Source organism: Erpetoichthys calabaricus, chromosome 9 (genome assembly GCF_900747795.2).
Source record: "Erpetoichthys calabaricus chromosome 9, fErpCal1.3, whole genome shotgun sequence".
Taxonomy (NCBI): Eukaryota; Metazoa; Chordata; class Cladistia; order Polypteriformes; family Polypteridae; genus Erpetoichthys; species Erpetoichthys calabaricus.
Window position 1 is genome coordinate 41854752 of NC_041402.2, and position 20605 is coordinate 41875356.

General features: G+C 38.2%; 1 protein-coding gene across 3 annotated transcripts in view; it reads right to left on the minus strand.

Annotated features, from left to right (window-relative positions):
- Positions 1 to 20605, minus strand: part of nlrc5 (NLR family, CARD domain containing 5) — a 154514-nt gene that overhangs the window by 25503 nt on the left and 108406 nt on the right. For 2 of the 3 annotated variants that reach the window (XM_051931673.1, XM_051931672.1), the window contains exons 35-46: positions 20005 to 20091; positions 16310 to 16399; positions 16140 to 16196; positions 13864 to 13947; positions 11687 to 11770; positions 11295 to 11378; positions 10348 to 10431; positions 6393 to 6479; positions 6125 to 6208; positions 4014 to 4097; positions 1140 to 1223; positions 711 to 794 (exon numbers count right to left, since the gene is read on the minus strand). In XM_051931673.1, coding sequence (XP_051787633.1) covers positions 711 to 794; positions 1140 to 1223; positions 4014 to 4097; positions 6125 to 6208; positions 6393 to 6479; positions 10348 to 10431; positions 11295 to 11378; positions 11687 to 11770; positions 13864 to 13947; positions 16140 to 16196; positions 16310 to 16399; positions 20005 to 20091 — 993 coding nt within the window. The remainder of the gene's footprint in view (positions 1 to 710; positions 795 to 1139; positions 1224 to 4013; positions 4098 to 6124; positions 6209 to 6392; positions 6480 to 10347; positions 10432 to 11294; positions 11379 to 11686; positions 11771 to 13863; positions 13948 to 16139; positions 16197 to 16309; positions 16400 to 20004; positions 20092 to 20605) is intronic. The other variant, XM_051931674.1, reaches the window with a different exon arrangement.

The window sequence follows — 20605 nt, forward strand, 5'->3', positions numbered from 1 at the left end:
CACCGTGTCTGCGTGGGTTTCCTCCTGGCGCTCTGGTTTCCTCCCACAGTCCAAAGACATGCAGGTTAGGTGCATTGGCGATCCTAAATTGTCCTTGGTGTGTGTATGCCCTGTGGTGTCTGGGATCCAGCAGACCCCCATGACCCTGTGTTAGGATATAGCAGGTTGGATAATGGATGGATGGATGTCTGGCAGTTGTACATTTCCTAATAAGTGTACTCTGAAATGTTATTTTATTTTTTTGTTTTTCCCAGTTGTATGTAGAGAAATATTTCAAACGTCATGGCTATGGATATGTATAAATTTATCTATCTAACATTAGTACTAGGGTGTTGTACCGTGTTAGCCATTATGAATGTAGAGAAAAGCCAAGCAAAATGACACCTTTTATTGGCTAACTAGAAAGATTACAATATGCAAGCTTTCGAGGCAACTCAGGCCCCTTCTTCAGGCAAGATGTAATCTTACATCTTGCCTGAAGAAGGGGCCTGAGTTGCCTCGAAAGCTTGCATATTGTAATCTTTCTAGTTAGCCAATAAAAGGTGTCATTTTGCTTGGCTTTTCTCTATCTAACATTATAATACTCTTTTCTTACCTATTAGCAGTAAAATCTGCCGGACCCACTGGTGTCCAAATATCCAGTCTGCACTCAACAATTTGAAATACAGACCAGAACTATGAAACTAAGAGATAACTAAATCAAAACTCACCTGATTTCTTCGATAAACTTGCAAGCTGTCAAAGTCTTGGCTAAGCACTCGCCTCCAGTTTTCCCAATGCTGTTCTGTGACAGACTAATCCAATCACATTAATATTAATACTTCACACAATGAAAAAGCAGAGACATTTGAACAATTCAACAAAAGCACAAGTTACGAAACCCTATTTTGACTTTAACAGAATATAATTAGCAATTTAAAAAAATGTCATTAAGTCCATATATGTTGTATGAAAATGCAGTATTAAACAGGTAAAAAAATTAAGTAGCTTTACTAAACTGTATGAGAAACTAAATGCACATAAGCAGCAACCTTGAGTTCACATTGTTCACATTATTCATGCCTCCTTCTAAATGTGCAAAGCAGTCAAGCAGTGCCAGTTTAGCACAGAATGTATATGAATGTGCAGGGACATCTTACTTGATTTTTTTGAGCTTCTGCCAGTTTGGAATATGTTCAACAAGTTTCAACACTCCAATGTCCCCAATCCGATTGTTACTCAAGCTGGAAAAAAAACAAAAAGCCATCAATAATTCATTGGAGTGAAGTGTGGAAGGTGGACAAGAGGATAAATTGTATGGTTTGTGAAACATTTTCCATTGTGGCTCTAGCTGCATTTTCAAAATCTATACTTTAATCATCTCTACGCATTGATAGTGGAGCACCTATACTGGCAAACTCCAAATACAACCACACGTACAGTATACACATGCGCATACAAACCAGAACTTACAATTCGGGAAGCTTGGAATGAGTGACCTGCGTAAGTGGAGAAGATTCACTTCAAATCAGTCAGCCCTGGCTGTATTCCCCATAAATTGACACCTGGATATCATACTGCTCCATTTTAGTAATAAAGTTATTTTTATTGATTAAAAATTGAAAAATGCAAGAATGTGAGGGGTGCCCAGAATGTTTAGATAGATAGATAGATAGATAGATAGATAGATAGATAGATAGATACTGTATTGATCCTAAGGAAAATTTAAGATAAAGTGAGTGCTAGGGGCACAAACCCGGGGCTCTTGGAAGACAGGTGGCATTGTTTGCTCACTGCCATGGAGTGGCTGTTATCTTAGAATAAAATGATGCATTTTTCTCAGTTGTTCACTCATTTTTCCACACACCCTCACTCAATTTTAAAAGACTTGCACAAGTGAGAACCAACAGAATGTTCGCCTTCTTGTACCAGTCTAAATCCAGCTCTCAGCACTCCTTCTTCAATTCTTCATTAAACTCATCATCACTTCCAAACCACATGGCCTTTTTTCATAACCCACAATTCGTGAAGTCTAACAACTAACAATGCTTTAATCAACAGCATTATCCTTGTATGCATTTGTTAACCGCCTGTGACCGTTCATAATTCCTTCTCTGCCTTCTAATGTTTAATGAGAGCTTTGAGCTTAAAATAAACACTACTGCATTAAACCATTTTGAAGACCAACTGAGCATGCACTAGGAAATGGATTATTCAGTGCCAGTAGCAAATGGAGCATCTCAAATTGACCACAGAACAAGTTGCTGTTAGTTAGGACTGAAGTATTTAAAGACCAAAATCTCACAAAAAAAATTTGCTTAGACAATAAAGGAGTGAAAAGTATGGAAGAATATTTTTGCCAAAATTAAATGGAATTATTAAATATGTTAACTATGTTCAAGTGCAATGTAGTACATATGTAATTGGGACATTTGATTTTGGCATGCTTTTATCATGTCATAACTAAAGACAAATCATTCAAATCATTGAGCGTATTGAATTATAATCCTTGTCCATAGATTATATATCATAACTAAAAGTATTGCATTTTGTATAGAAGCAGCTCTGTGTGTATTGGATTTTAATTCGAGACCAAGCTTTAATCGTGTCAAAACTAAAAGTAATCTATTCAGCATCAAAAGATGGGGCAAGGGGCATCAACAATTGTGAAAAGAAGCGGTCTACTTCTAAACGTTTCTGTATTCTGACAGTAAGTATAAGTTTAGTCAATATAGTCTGTGGAGTGGTTAACTGAAACGGCAAAAAGTATGGTTTAGGTATTGCTGAAAAAGTCAAATCGTCTAAAGCTGTTTTCTTTTTATACATGTAAAATACAGCAGTGTGGTTACATTTTCAAGGTGTGAGTTGTTCACCATTTTAACTATACTGAACATAGTAAAACATTTGTTCGTGTCACTGAGCTTGGTTACTTTGTAGCTTTTTATTCACAGCCTCTGTGATAAACAGATATATAGTTTTTCCCTTCTTTCTACACTCAAGAAAACGTAATTGTCATTTATATTGCCAGCTTCAATGAGATTGTGAATCTCCTGCTTTATCAACCCTGTTTGTCTTCTTTCCAAGAATAGCACACTCCTGATGGGAACGCCTCTCTCCCTAGATGATGATACACCTTACCCCATAATTTGATGCTGATTGGTCATTTGATTGCTTTTAAATCACGGTCTCAAATTGAAATACAATACAGATGGAGCTGCCACTAAGCAAAATGTAACACGTCTGGTTTGCTTTTAGTTACGACATGCAATGTGTTGCTACAAATAAAAAATGCAATATGTTGTGAAAAGTATTTGATCATTTGAGAAGACTGTTGCTGCAGCCAGGAGCCGAATGTCGAGTAGGAGGGGCAATTTGGAGTGTGAGGATCTGCAGTGTCAAGTATAAAGGAGTGACTTTATTGTCATACTATCCATACACAGTATTACAGCATACAGTGGCACAAAATGACGTCCTCTAGGACCATGGTGCAACATTTACACAATCAAATAGAACACATACAGTATAAGAAAAAAAACAGGATAAGTGCAGGACAAGTTAAGAAACTGTACTATACTAAAGCTATAGCACATTATACTATACTTATTGATTAATTAAATAAATAATGAACAGATCGAATAATTTCAGATAATTAATTATACATTAATGATAACAACAACTGACAATAAGACACAACAGTAACAGATGTATGAGAATGGTATATCACTCAGATCAAGTACTAGAAACAGATCTGAGGCTGTGAATACTTATGTACATGTGATTTCTCAGTTTTTTTATTTTTAATAAATTTGCAAAAACCTCAAGTAAACTTTTTTCACATTGTCATTATGGGGTGTTGTGTGTAGAATTCTGAGGAAAGAAATGAATTTAATCCATTTTGGAATAAGGCTGTAACATAACAAAATGTGGAAAAAGTGATGCGCTGTATAAGATGATTTACAAGCACAACAGATGCTAAATATTTTACAAATCTGTTTCTCCAAATCAGAGTTACCGGAAACCTTGGTAAAACATACCTGATTTCTTCCAATATGGTGCATGATTTTAATGAGTCTAGCAGTTGCACGGTGTCTTCTACACTGGTGCTGATGTTGTTCAAGCTGAAAGAAAAGAAATTTGAAAGGAATACCACTTAGAAACTCAGAATGATGATTCAGGTTTTGAAGCTTTGTACTACTCAGAGCTCCAAGATACTGTGTCAGCTGCTGTTTGTAATGGGCAGAGAATAGGAAACAAGTTTGATAAACAAAGAGTAGTTGTTTAAGTTCAAAAAATGCAAGAGACAGAATGTACCCGCTCAGTTGCTAAATTTAATAGGTTGGCTGCAGGGCTGGCTTTGAGTCAAGTTTTTATCCTTATTGAAACAACACCTGTGCCCATATTTATCAAGTGCCTCAGAGTTGTTCTTAGGAATTGCACAAAAAGCTACACTAGGATAAGAATTTGTCCTACCGCAGAGAAGGACATGAGATGTGGTTATGAAGTGTCCTACACTTACAGTACTTTCAGCTGGGAGTAGGAGTTCACATTTGAAAAGGAATTATGTCATGATTTTATAGCATCAAGCCTCAAAGTAGTATTCATGATGATGCTTTGTAGTTTAATAAAACTAATGGTAAGGCTTCACTACAAAGAATAATAATAATAAAAATACAGTACTATTCAAAGAAGAACAAGAAGGAAAACATAATAGGGTAGGATACTGTACTAAGCTGCACCTAATCGTTGCCACTCCTAACAACATCAGAAATAATACTATAACAAGCACCAATATACACAAGCCAAATGAGAGTAAAGCCCATTAAGGAGCACTTTTATTTAACAATGAGTTATCCACAACCGTCCTTTTGGAAGAATCAATTAAATTGAAACTAGCCGCAGTGCTGTTTCTGAAGCCATGTTCATTATTCCAGTGTTCCACTATGTCACGTCGTGTCTCTCTCCATGATCCCCCCTCATCGTTTATGAGGCTCTATTTATCTAATGCCCCAGGAAGTCTCCGCCTGTTGTCTTGAACCTTTCTGGGCTTGTAAAGTGTAATGTGAAAGTTGCGGAGGGTTCATGGAATGATAAGTTCAGCATACCTGTGTGACATTTCAGTGCCAATCACTCATGCAGCCTTGAATATCTTCAGGGGAACATGCTGGATACTATAATTCAGTTTGCACCCATAACCACCTGTATATTGATATTGTGATATCCCTTGCGATTCACATATGTGTGCTCATCCACATTTGGAGCAATGATCTTTATGTGTGTGCCAATTTGCACAAATGCAGCTTGGTTTAACATTACCTCACATGGAGTGGTGGGAAAATGTAAAATAAATTTGCATATTACCTCATGCATTGTAAGAGTATTCAAAGTTTGATGCAAAACTTGAGAAATACTTAGTTGCGACATATCCAAATCATCACTATTCCAAAGCTTCATTTTACATACAGTATAACCTTCATTTTGGCAAACATGGCTTCTCTACACAGATGGAACAATTATGTGACACACAAGACTTATTACCAATATTACGCCTACTCTGTCAAATCAGTATCTTTTATTGAGTTCATTATATTCTCCAGCACCTTTTTCAGGATGCACATGCCTGAACTCCATCTTCTCACAGCTCCTAGCAAGTTAGGACAGTTCACAAGCTCTCCTAAATCCTGGTGAAATTAGGAGTAGATTCCTATATTAGTAAACTGATTAAATGCTTTAACTCCTACACATAAGAATATGAGCAAATTTGCATCACTCTCAGATTTTTGAGCCACCATTTTCCTACTGTGAGAGACTTGATAAATACCTGAAATCGGGGTGAACCAGCTTTGCAAAATCTAAAGGCAGAATGGGAATATACTACTAGACATGTACATCTCCATTCATTTTTTCCTATTTAAGGCTGGAGACTACTCCAGAAACACTGGCTGCAAGACAGGACAGGATGCTGGTCAAATGGCATTGCAACTATTTAGTTACATTGAAAAATTCTGAGAGTAAATGAATTACATTGGCAAATAAATGACCATTTATACTAGTGGTGCATATTGCAAATTTATATAGAGAGAAAACAAGAAAACTCAGGCCTTTCTTGCTTTAAAAACATAGCATACTTTGTATCTATTGCACTTACATTAACCTCCTTGCAAGTGACATAGCAGACAGTCCTTTAGCCAGGTGTCCAATGCCTTGACTGTTAAGTGGAATGGAGTCCAAGCTAAATTTGAAAGAAGAAAGACACAATCAATAAATCTGGAACTACACAGCTAAATACAACTGGCCGCCATTCAGAGGAATGGGTCCTTTTTAAACTATTTTAAACATTTATGAGATTACCAGAGAAAATACCATTAAATGAAAATCTGCACAGTGCATCACTGCAAAAACAAGATGAAACTTACTTTATGTCTTCTAAGGAAGTGCAACTAGAAAGTCCCTGAATCAGCTTTAGACCTCCGACTGGAGTGAGAGAACTGCAGCAAGAGAAACTGCAAGACAAAAGGATACACGAGAAACTTTTAAATTCGTTATGTAGTGACTTGCATTCATACATCCATTCATTTTCAGAACCTCTCTTGAGTTTCAGGAGCTACATCCTTTTCCAGCAACAATGGACACAAGGCAGGATCCAGCCCAGGCTACATTGCAGAGCCGCACATCTCTGGCTGAAAGGAATAGTGTGGTGTGAATCAAACTGACGTTTGTGTCATATTGCAGCGATTAATACAAGTGAAATGTCCGCAATGTGAACATTCAACAGTCCATTCAAGACTAAGTGTTTAGTATAAAACATATAGAAGAATGTATTTTAGTATTACTCAGCAGCGTGATGATGGAATGATTAGTACAGCTGCTCCTCAGCTCTAATGATCTGACTTGAAATCCCAGCCCAGTCTCTATCTGTGTGACATTTGTGCGCTGTCCCAGCATTTCTGTTTGCTTTCACTGAGCACTCTGTTTTTCTCCCATTTGCAAAGAAGCACTTGAAAAGCCATTTCTTTTGCTCAGTATTTTTGTGTTTTTGTTGCATCTCATTTTGAGTTTTAATTGATGGTATCTGTAATAGTATATAGCAGAGTGAGCTTATAAGTGGAGATGTGCTTAGTAAGAACAAACTAAACTGAGTCCGATTAGTTGGAATGTGTTAACTGGCCTGGCATGAGTAAATGTGGAAGTGGGCCTCAGACTTCTGTGACTGTGCAATGAATGTTCTACAGCAGAGGTCTCAAACTTAGTTCATAGAGAGCAGAGGTGCCTTTGGACTTTCATTCTGGCCACTTTATTAATTATTACTCAAATACTGCTGCTACAAGAACATACTTTGCAATAATAACCATGAAATAAAATACATCTTTACCAACAAGAATTGGTTTCTAATTATTAAAATGACAGCAATGAAAATTAGTAGCCATTGTGACCACCCAGGTAATGTTTTAAAGACTCCTAATTAGAGCTGGACAGTGCACTCAGTCTGACATATCTGGTATTTCTAATATTATTTATTTTCTTTGTTTGAGATTTTTTGACCTTGAGCAGCTCAGTATTTATTATTTATGGTTAACTGACATCTGATTAAGGAAAAAATAAGCAAAATAAGTTTTGGAATCTCATAAAGTAAGTTGGTTGAAATCAAGGCAACCAGTTTGTTCCATTAGCCACAGTAAGAGGCTGCTAATTAAGAAAGTGATAGAAACGAAAACCTGCTGCCATTGCAGCTCCTTAGGAAGTGAGTTTGAGATCCCTACGCTAAAGCACAAGTTCCCAGGGCACACTACTACACCACCAACTGTGGCTGTTGACTTTTCTTCTAACCAGTTTCATAATCAGGGGACAGACTAATGCTTAAATGTAACCTCTTATTTTTATGTAGCAATCTTGTTGAATCAGAATGTGGCATTTATATAATGGAATCTTTGGCAGTGTATTTGGGAGTCTTTGCAGTGTCTGGATCCCTTACATATCCAATAACGCTTTCACAGCATCAACTTAAGAAATCTGCTTTTTCCAATGTGGTTTTATAGGGAGCTACAGCCTGTCTCAGCAGCAATGTGTGCAAAACAAGGACAATCACTGGATGGCATGCCAGTCCTTTGTAGAAAAGACTCAAACGAGGATCATTGAGAGCCGACAATACAACACCACATGGAGAAGCAGTTAAAAGTGAAATTCCTGAAAGAATATTCAAAGACCACCAAGAAGGTGGCACATTTTGGAATCAAACCAGGGTCTAAATGATACAAGACAGGAACACTACTGACCTACACAAGGGCCTGTTCTGTTCCTTATTTTTGCCATTATTTGGGTTTACTTGCTTTCAAAATGCTAGAGCTCAATAGACTCTTTATTATGCTGTGTTGGTTAACACTCCATGGCTTTCATATCCTGGCCAGGTCACCATCTGTGAGAACTTCAAACATTCTCTCTCTACCTTTGTAAGGTGTTTTTCTAGTCTTCCATATGGATGAATAATGTAGACATTCAACAAAAAGTAGCCACAGTGGCAAATAAGTAAGAGAAACACCATATGGGTTAACTCTCAGCAAGTGTCTGCTTACAAAAATAATTATTTTAATAAATAAGAGAGTGAATGTTTCAAGAAGTAGGTTTATAGTGCATCTATATTTCTCATTATTAGGCATACACTTGTTTTTAGATTTCACAGAGATGAAACATATTTGAGTATTTTTCAGTGTAAATGTATCCATCCATCCATTGTCCAACCCGCTGAATCCGAACACAGGGTCACGGGGGTCTGCTGGAGCCAATCCCAGCCAACACAGGGCACAAGGCAGGAACCAATCCTGGGCAGGGTGCCAACCCATCGCAGGACACACACAAACACACCAAGCACACACTAGGGCCAATTTAGAATCACCAATCCACCTAACCTGCATGTCTTTGGATTGTGGGAGGAAACCCACGCAGACACGGGGAGAACATGCAAACTCCACGCAGGGAGGACCCGGGAAGCGAACCCAGGTCCCCAGGTCTCCCAACTGCGAGGCAGCAGCACTACCCACTGCACCACCGTGCCGCCCAGTGTAAATGTACAACAGATAAAAACAATATACTTAATGAGACTAGGAGTCCAGTTCACAGTAGGTATTATTCAATCAGTAACATTTTCCTTGAAACAATCAAATTCTTATATGCTCCTTTGCAGATAAACACATTACAACTGAAAACGCCCAAGTGTGTTCACTCTGTTTGTCAGGTGTGTTCATATTGCAGCCTTTTACCTGAAATGTTACTTCTGGTTCCTCCTACCAGCATCTGATTTGCTAAGCAACAGCAAATCAGGTAGCAGTCCTGGGCATGAAGTGGTGAGGTAAATAAAATGGAATTTGGCAAAGGCCTTTTGCTCTTGCATTGTGCATTATGCCTCTGTAAAAGCCTCTTGTCAAGATGCCTTCAAGTATATTTGTAAATCTAATGGCTTCTGATCTTTTCCTGTTTTCGAATTATCGGTTTGTCTTCTGATTTTTGGATATTTTTGCCTACTTTTGTGCTTTCCTTTTAGCATTTTGCCTTTCACTGAGTTTGCAGATTGGATAATGGATATTAATTAAAGTATGCTCATTTATTTTTACCTATCATAATAGGTTTTATCCCACTTGCTCATCCTAGTCTGTACCCTGGTAATGGAGCTAGCTATGCTCTAAAGGGGGTGCCTTGCTTTTCTGCAAGCGCATCAGGCTGGCACATACCCAACATTGCCCTCTGTCACAAGGAAGACACCATTCTCCTTCAACGGCTGGAAGCAGTGCCACCTAATGGCTGTGAAACAACAACCACCTGACAGCACATATCTGAATTAAACATACTGCAGGTTAACAAACATAATGCCTGTAGAAGGCACGGACAGCAATAACTTCTCCATATTCTTCCATGAACATGACATTTGATTTTCTTCTTCATATAAACCCGGGCATTAAAACCTGAAATAATGAAATGATTGCACTACTGCTTCTTTTTTCTTGCACTTGCATATATGAAAAAATGTATTATTTGAATGCTGATCAAATGTACCCCAACTTAGTACCATTAAGCTTTGGACATTTCAGCTCACAAATATTAACCTATATTTAGAAACCTGGTTATTTCACAAGTTGGAGTACATTCACATTAATTTTTCAGACCATTAACTTGTTAAACCACATAAGATGACAGAAAATACAGTATGAGCCTCAGTCAATTTGCATTGTTAATGCTGGACTAAAGGTGTAGCTCCACCTGCATTGCTTATCAGAAAAATATTGCAGAGCTTGTTTAATTGTGAAATAGTTTTGACTGCATTAATCAGAAACAATATAGTTAAATGATCATTTCTTGTACACATCCCATCGTGTGGCATACTTGATTTGTTTCAGCTTGGGCATCAAGGGTAAAATATTTGCCAGTGCTGCTGTTGCTTCATCTTCCATCTTATTGTGTGCAAAACTAAAAAAAAAAACAAAAATTAAACCTTAGATATCATATAGTAAAAGTTGTAAAGGCCCCCTAATTACATGGTTTCTCGCTATTTGGTCAAATTTGTGCAAATAAGCAAAAATGTATTAAAATGAAGTTAACAAGGTTGAAGTGAATTTCAGGAACTAGGCAAGGTGAAGACCAATCAAATTATCCATCAATCCATTCATCCATTGCAGGACAAATGTCATTCAATTTCATTGTTGATTGCAGCCAGAACTTTTCCTGAAAGTAACCCTGGACAGAATGACACCCCATTGCATGACACACTACCTGCATGCACTCACTTGCTCAGTTTAGAGTCACCAGTCCACTTAATCTGTGAATATTCAGGATGTTGGAGGAACCCATAGAACCAAGGGACCAAAACCCACAGGGAGTACATGTGAAGACAATGACCAGACCAGTAAATTAACCTGGTGTCCTGGAGCTGCAAAGCAATATGCACTAACCCCTGTGCCTCACACTGAGCAAATATATTTTGAATTCTTATTTTATATAATATTCCTAAACATGCTTAATTCAATTCAGGGGTACAGGGAACCAGAGTCTATGTTGGGAACATTGGGCAGAATATAAGAACCAACACAAGGTCTATTTAAACTTACACACTCACACAAGGCCAACTTAGAATTACCAGTTAACCCAACAACTACATGTTTGGAGTATTTAGAGAAGACTTGTAGTATCTGATGGAAAATTCATGTAGAAATAATCTGGCTAGGTGCAAGGCTTGCACCAAGTATGCTGTTACACGTTCTTACATTTTAATCTTTTAAACATTTCTACATATGAGGATACAATCCTGAAACACTGTAGAATCTCCAATGTACCTTAAGCTCTCGATGTTCTGCAGCTTAGAAAGGCTCCTGGCCAGCTGCACAAGTTCAGTCGCACCTGCCCGCATCGACTCCAAACTGCAAGCCAAGCAGACGAGTACAACTTATTAAAAAATGTTGATCTCCAAAACCACTGCAGATAAAATATGTGCTGCAAGTTAGAGGTCATAACAGTTATTGTTCCAGGATACTGAATAGATAAGGTACAAGAATCTAAGGATGAACATCTTGCTGTGACATTACGTTTTGTGTAGAGCATAGAACTGAGTAAGATGAGACAACTGACTGACCCTGTCCTGATATCCCCTGCTGTATTCCTGATGCTTTACGTTTTTTATAAAATTAAGTACAACTTGAAGAAGAGGGGACATGAAAAGAGCAGTCACCTGAGTCTCCTCAATTTTTCTAAAGAAGGCAGAAGTTCAATCAAGATCCGTGCTCCCCTACTTTCAATGCTGTTGTTCGACAAACTGTAAAATAAGAAATGAAGGAAAAGTTGATTATTATGTTGAATGGTATCCATACACTTAAATGTTATTGAAACTCCCCACAATTGTAACAGGTGTGTATAAACCCGTGGTCTGTTTCAGATGTTTATATTTCATCGCTTTGATTGTATTAGTATGTACCTTGCTTTTTACAGTTCTAGAATTTTCCACAGTTCTCAATCAGACGGGGAGATTTTGAACATCTATGAGTGATTTCAAATGTTCCTTGAAAATATTACGCTCATTGCTGCTCACGTGTGCTCTTTAGCTTTTCTCTATTACTCCTTTGAAGTATTTGCATTTCACTTCTACCTTTAATATGTTACAGCTATGTGGGTGTTGTGTCACAGTGACAATTGGTGCTGCTTCATACCTCCAGTGGACTGAATTTGCATCCTCTGTGTGGAGTTTTCATGTTCTTCTTGTGTTTACTTCTGTTTTATTGGGTGGGCCAGTTTCCTAAAGCACCCTAAAGACCCTAATTTAGTTTTGTATTAATGACAATGAGTGGAGCCAATGAGTGGAGCATGCCCAGTGCTGGTAGGATTTGCCTTGGCTTGCAGAAATCACAATAAAATGGGATTAAGAGGAAACGACAGACAGATGAATTCATTCATTGTGTGGGTGAGCAATACTTGCAGCACTGGCCACAAGCTAGGAAACAGTCCTGAACAGGGTACCAGTCCATTGCAGGACCTAGCTAAGAAGTGGATTCATAAAATGGAAATGTTAGTAACCTTTTTTTCAACTTTTATGGGTTATGGACTTCAGCGTTGGAGCTTTCTAAACTGGGTTTAAGAGTTTAGTTTTCTTTTTCCCTTTGAAGGGCTGTTTAGGGTAACCTCACAGACACCTACATATTTAATTTACTTCAGTGTATTCCGTTTGTATGATTTATCATTGTTAGTTTTACAATCGTTTTTAAGATTTCACTGTACTCATCCTATGCCCTCGATTTTTAGATTCCTCAATGCACAATGAGGAATTCCTCAATGTCTTAATTTTATAAATCAGGCACAGCACCTGCTTTTTCTTGGGTCTGTCAATATTAGTCTATTAATCTGCATATCTAAATATATTTGGGAATTGACCAATTGGATTCATGAAATGCTAGACCAACCAATTTAGTTGTATGTCAGCTAATTCAATTTAATGTCTAAAGGAGTTTCATTCTGGTGACTTGGTTTTTAGGGTGACACAGATTAACAAGGTTTGATAAGAGATGGGTGGATGAGCTTGCAATGCCAAGCCAGGTCTTAGTAATATTAATGCCATGGGTTTATTTATAAAGTTTACAAGTGAGACTGGTAAGTGGAATCTCCATGACCTCTGGGTACAAGTAAACTGCTTCTTTAGATAATATGTGAGAGCCTACTGTTTATTATGGATGGCAGACTGGCTCTTTGATAGTTACTGGTGAACTACATGAGTATCTGAAGCCACCAGAGGATGTTCTGACAGGATGTTCCCAGTCTTTCTAGATAGCATTCCCAAGCCCAGAAGCAATGGAGTTGTTCCAAAAGTAGCCCTGGTCTAATGGGCACTCTATACCTTGGCTACTTGATTTTAGAATTGAAACCTGAGTAGAATAAAGCACTCTTCTGGTGGCATGTAGAGGCCAAGGTGGAGAAGAAGAGGTGAAGAGCCTATTATTTGTTGCAGTACAAATATGAGTCCAGCCATCCCATCAGGCCGACTCATTTACTGTAGAGAGGTCCAGAAAAGCCACAGCAATATTTGTTTTGTCAGCTTCATTTTCTACTTTTTCTCTTTTGCCTTTTGTTGCTCCCTCCTCTAAGTTTATTTGTTTGAACATTGAAATAAGAAATTAATTTTGCTCTGTATACGTGAAAGTAATACTACTACTATTACTTCTACTACTACTACTAACCATGCAGCTTCTAAATGGGAAATGTGATGTGTGAAATTACATTGAGTTGAGCAGAAATTAAACTGAGCTGAACATAGTTAATATGTACTTTTTCATACAGAGAGCTGTAACAAAGCACAATAAACGCAAACATAAATGCATGACCATTCTGTGAGCATAGCTTTAGCACCCACTGACTACTTACTCTAATTCTTGCAATTCGCAGCATTGTTCAACAAGGGGTTTGAGAAGATAGATGTGCTGATCAACCAGACCACACCTGATAAAGCTGTGAAAGACATCAAGGAAGAGGTCAGTCTGAAATATCTTTACATATTGATCCATGAGGTTATGATCTACAAGTTATGATTGAATAAATGCTTACAGACAAAAGGTGAAAGACTATAAAACTTAAAAAAGGCACATACTGGAAATGCATACTGTAAATATTTAGTAGTTTTAATGAAACCTGAAGGTCATGTTATATTATGCAACTTTTCCAGCAATTTTCAGTCGTAGTTTTCGTTTACATAATTTTATCAAGTTGGAGATAGTCAGTAGCATGCTCCTGTGAAGCCAGTTGTGTAATGTGAGATGCCCAATGGTTCAGTCCAATAAAATCAAAATCAAACAGGTTTGATTTTTTTCTTTAGTTATAGGAGTAAGCTCTGTGTGCATGAAAGTTGACAACTAATGAATGCTTATCCAAAAGTATAATGCATGTAATGCACTGATAAGGAACAAAGAATATAGAGGCTTTGGACCTCACAAACAGAAGAGAAGCTCGTCTGTCTGATGTCTTATGTGTTATGTACCTTCACAGAATGGAAAAAAAGTAAAACAAAGTCAGAGATTGCGGCTGAACTCACCATACCTGTTAACCATTCATAGAGCACCAACTCTGTCAGTCACCAATCTGTTGGCTGTCAGTAAAAGGTGCTGAAAGCTTGGCATGTGATTGATAAAGGTGACATAGCCAGCGATTTTCAGCTGTTTAAAATGACATGATTCAACTATGAGATCAGTAACTGTGATCAGCAAATCTGACATACCCCACAACTAATTAGTCTAAGAGTCATAGCTACACTATGAGAAATTAAATTTGGCAAGTTATTAAATGCATATAGTGAAATTACAATTTGGCCCCAGGTCAACAGTAATATGCTTGATTGGCTGTGGCTGATAGTACCCAGAGGCCTCTTAAATATAGAGCTACAACACTTAAGTATATTTCCTCTTATTTTGTATATGTAATTCATCACCAATACATGTAAGCATGAGATGCACTTGTGACTGGGTCAAGTGGTATTTCATTGAGTCTAAAAGCCTGAATTCTACAGCAGAAAAATCCACATTGGTCTTCTCCCAAGTAGGCACTCACAGGTGAACAGATATAGCCGAGCTGTCCTGGTATCCTTATTCCAAGTTAGGTTCAAATAGATGTACAGGTTTGTAGGTTTAATGTTAGTCATCTTAAGAATTATATCTTATGACATCTTTCAGCCTGGTCATTTCACATATGGGGTAGCACCTGTGAAGGACTTTTACCATATTAAGGTCTAGATTGTGTATTAGGTTAAGGGTGATTAGGAAATTGACCAATGAACAGCTGCAATTTTTCAGATATTGCACTAGACTGTGTTGATGAAGTGGCAGCTAAATTCTTAGATTAAGCATTCATTTTACTAGTCATTCTACATCTCCTTTCTCACGTATGGACACAAACTCTGGCCAGTAACTGAATGTCATCATGAGAACAAGTGACCAAAGTAAGGCTCTGGAACAGGGCCCGGTTGCTAAACTCATAATCTGTGGTTTGGATGTGTAGTTACTGTGGTGGGTTGGCACCCTGCCCGGGATTGGTTCCTGCCTTGTGCCCTGTGTTGGCTGGGATTGGCTCCAGCAGACCCCCGTGACCCTGTGTTCGGATTCAGCGGGTTGGAAAATGGATGGATGGATGGATGTGTAGTTAAGATGCCCACTGTTAGTAGGTACACCAGGCACAGTTCAGCTGAAGAAGACTGAGGGTGCGTCAGAGAAATTATATTCTTGGCATGCACAGTAGCCTTGGAATTTGCTGGTTAGGACAGATTGACCGGGACTGGGCTTGTTGCTACCACAACCCTCACTAAGAAAAGTAGACAGATAATGAAGTGAAATTTTAATCAAAGTTGCTTTCTGTGTAAGCCAAGCCAAGCCAAGCTGAAAACACTGAGTGGTAAATACACACATATTTAAGGATTAAGGGAACTAAACAGGAGAGGCCAGGAACAGAAAATTTAGAAAATCAATAAAGAACATCGGGAGATGACTATGTGGCATTCAAAAACTTCATAACGAATGAAGAGTGCTTTCTTTTAAATAGTATGATAAATTACAAAAGCAGAAGTAAAATCAAGTTCAGGGTCACTTAGTGAAAATAGCAAGAAGCAAAATCAAAACTGGTGTCTACACACCCTCTCAGCATTATAACCAGCCTACCTGATTGATTCAACAGGATACTTGATAGTAACTTCATCAGGAAGCTCCTCTTTATCACTAAAAGGAAAATAGAGAGTTCTGAGTGAAATTTTGGCTTTCTGTTGATATTATTCAATATACTGGATTTCAACAGGCAAATTGGAGGCCAAGTGTGGATTTCTGGCTCATACCTGATGGGCGTGAAATGTGAATTCCCACTGGAATTGCCACTGGAAAGGCTATGGTTGCCAAGACTAATGTAAATTGTGTGTTTTTCAGCCCTGCAGATGAAGGAAAACAGCTTCCATTAGTTTTACATTAATGTGCTCATTTTGTTGAAATTTTAAACACATCATAGCAACACAACATCCTATTAGCAGAACAGAACCCCACAGGCTTTATGAAAATTTCATATCGGAAGATTTATCTTGCTGTGTTTCTAGTCATCCTAGTAAATGTGTGGATAACTACTTGCAGCCCTGACCCCACAATATTCACTCAGATAAACATGTTGCTAATTCAGTTTCCACTCACATCAAGTTACCTAATTACAGGGTCACAAGGGGACAGTGTCCAGACAGCATTTGGTGCAAAGCAGTATAGTCAAGCGTGCCTAGGACAGGATTTGAACCCAGCTCCCTATTATATATATATACAGTGCATCCAGAAAGTATTCACAGCGCATCACTTTTTCCACCTTTTGTTATGTTACAGCCTTATTCCAAAATGGATTAAATTCATTTTTTTCCTCAGAATTCTACACACAACACCCCATAATGACAACGTGAAAAAAGTTTACTTGAGGTTTTTGCAAATTTATTAAAAATAAAAAAACTGAGAAATCACATGTACATAAGTATTCACGGCCTTTGCTCGATACTTTGTCGACGCACCTTTGGCAGCAATTACAGCCTCAAGTCTTTTTTAATATGATGCCACAAGCTTGGCACACCTATCCTTGGCCAGTTTCGCCCATTCCTCTTTGCAGCACCTCAAGCTCCATCAGGTTGGATGGGAAGCGTCGGTGCACAGCCATTTTAAGATCTCTCCAGAGATGTTCAATCGGATTCAAGTCTGGGCTCTGGCTGGGCCACTCAAGGACATTCACAGAGTTGTCCTGAAGCCACTCCTTTGATATCTTGGCTGTGTGCTTAGGGTCGTTGTCCTGCTGAAAGATGAACCGTCGGCCCAGTCTGAGGTCAAGAGCGCTCTGGAGCAGATTTTCATCCAGGATGTCTCTGTGCATTGCTGCAGTCATCTTTCCCTTTATCCTGACTAGTCTCCCAGTCCCTGCCACTGAAAACATCCCCACAGCATGATGCTGCCACCACCATGCTTCACTGTAGGGATGGTATTGGCCTGGTGATGAGCGGTGCCTGGTTTCCTCCAAACGTGACGCCTGGCATTCACACCAAAGAGTTCAATCTTTGTCTCATCAGACCAGAGAATTTTCTTTCTCATGGTCTGAGAGTCCTTCAGGTGCCATTTGGCAAACTCCAGGCGGGCTGCCATGTGCCTTTTACTAAGGAGTGGCTTCTGTCTGGCCACTCTACTATACAGGCTTGATTGGTGGATTTCTGCAGAGATGGTTGTCCTTCTGGAAGGTTCTCCTCTCTCCACAGAGGACCTCTGGAGCTCTGACAGAGTGACCATCGGGTTCTTGGTCACCTCCCTGACTAAGACCCTTCTCCCCATATCGCTCAGTTTAGATGGCTGGCCAGCTCTAGGAAGAGTCCTGGTGGTTTCGAACTTCTTCCACTTACGGATGATGGAGGCCAATGTGCTCATTGGGACCTTCAAAGCAGCAGAAATTTTTCTGTAACCTTCCCCAGATTTGTGCCTCGAGACAATCCTGTCTCGGGGGTCTACAGACAATTCCTTTGACGTTTGTGTTCTGACATGAACTGTCAACTGTGGGACCTTATATAGACAGGTGTGTGCCTTTCCAATCATGTCCAGTCAACTGAATTTACCACAAGGTGGACTCCAATGAAGCTGCAGAAACATCTCAAGGATGATCAGGGGAAACAGGATGCACCTGAGCTCAATTTTGAGCTTCATGGCAAAGGCTGTGAATACTTATGTACATGTGCTTTCTCAATTTTTTTATTTTTAATAAATTTGCAAAAATCTCAAGTAAACTTTTTTCACATTGTCATTATGGGGTGTTGTGTGTAGAATTCTGAGGAAAAAAATGAATTTAATCCATTTTGGAATAAGGCTGTAACATAACAAAATGTGGAAAAAGTGATGCACTGTGAATACTTTCCAGATGCACTGTATATATATATATATATATATATATATATATATATATATATATATATATATATATATATATATATATATATATATATATATATACAGTGATGCAGCATCATCATTACATAGTATCAGGGCATCACCTAGTCCTCAGCCAGTTCTACATTTAGATAAATTCAACCTGAGGTGACAAACAAGACATACATACGTTTACATTATTTATTTAACAAAAAATGGTCCATAAGCATCAGTGTATTTAGGGGAAACTATTTCAAGGAAAATTCAAGGGCTGTGTTTTTCCTGATGCACACACTAGAGGGGAACCTGAAACACAGAGAGCCCAGGATGGGTCCAAACCCTTAAAAGGGAAATTAAAGGCCACAGGCCAAAGTGGATTTTAGGTCAATTGACCTAAGGAGCAGGACAGGAACACTGCCTGAAAGTTACTTCCATGCTTCCTTGGAGAGAAAAATCAAACATCAACCAAGACGAGAGAGGAAATAGGGAATTGCAAACTGATGTGCTTTACTATAAAAGAAATGAGATGGAATTCTCATTTATCACAGATCCAGAATATAGATGGATGAAACTAAATGTAAACAAAACACATGTATACATAATTCATTATTAGGTTTGGGGAAATTTTTATTTTTTAAACTCTAACATTATTTGTCCTCCATATATAATCAGATCAAATCTATATATTCAGGTTGATGATCTCTGGAGCCATTGCCTATCTGGGCAGCATAGGACAAAATGGAAGAAATAACTCTTAGTAGGACTTGGTACGCATTATGTAAATAAAACACTACTCAATTAGGATTTTGAATACTATTGAAGAGACTTTGTCTTATTATAAGAGTCATCATTCAAAGATGTCACAGATTTTGCAGACAGGCTATGCTTTAGTATCGATTTCCCTGTTTAGTTCAGTTAAAGTGCACAATTTGCAGCATTTTTTAAGGTTAAAAAACATTTATTTTATTTAGTAAAAATAATTTTGCCAGTGCTTTACTATAAAATAAATGACATGGAATGCTAAGCCTCAATGACTAATGGAAGAGTAGGGTCTCAGGTGCATATAAATGTCACCAATATCATAATATATGAGTGCAAAGGAGAAAGCCCTGTATGGGGTGCATAACTGTACCTGAGATGTGACTCCAGTCAAAGTTGATGAACACTAAAACACTAGAACACTAACTCTGCTGATGTGTGTCCCTCAAGTGCCCTCTAGTGGCCACTATCAACCTGCACAGTATATTATATACAGTATGTGCTTATTACTTGTACATTGTCTTGGGTTGGTGTTCATGATTTAAAAAAATGCTGTACAATAATATTACAGCTGTTTGTTTGTTCAACACTGTGATAGACAGAGGGGACCCGCTGATGGACCCCACTATTTCAATGAAATCTTTTCTAAAATACATCAGGCATGACAGACACACTGCATGCGGAAGTTTCTATTTTTTCTATTTCTGCATAAATGAAAGTGATAAGCTTCACACCACTAAATTTCTAATGAAGTAATACTGTTTTCATTTAGAGCTTTAGGATTTAAAATACATGTAGAGTGTCAAAAAATCTTTACATTAAAAAATAAGAGACAAAATATATTCACCTTATTTCTGTTAATGCAGCATTTGTAGAAATGCATTCTGATACTAGCATGACTGCATCTTCACCATGAACCCATGGCTCTTCGATTCTGGTGTAACATATGAAGGAAAAGCTAATCATATAACACCAAAGAAACAGAATGTTTTTCAAATAGCAAAAATAGCAAAGCAAAATAAATATATTTCTGTGCCTGATTATTTCAAATCGGGGTGTGGAGATTCAGGTATCTATTCACAACAGATTAAGTATGGCATGGTGTTTCATAAACCCAAAAGCCTGGTGCTGAATCTTGGCTTGGTCACTGTGTACAGACCAGATATTTTCATATATCCATGTGGATTTTCCTACCATAAGGAGAAATGTATACAGACTAAACTGGTGTGGTGTGAGAAAATGTGCTTATGTGCATGAGTGTATCCTACAATGGAGTATGCTATGTCATGTCCCGGCCTAACCCCTGATGCTACCATGATAAAATTTAGCTTCTTACAAACGTAATGAATAAAGCAGATCCAGAATATAGATGGATGAATGGCAATTTAATGGAAACTGCAAACATTTATGCCTAGTTCATTGTTAGGTTTGGTGAAATAGTTGTGCAT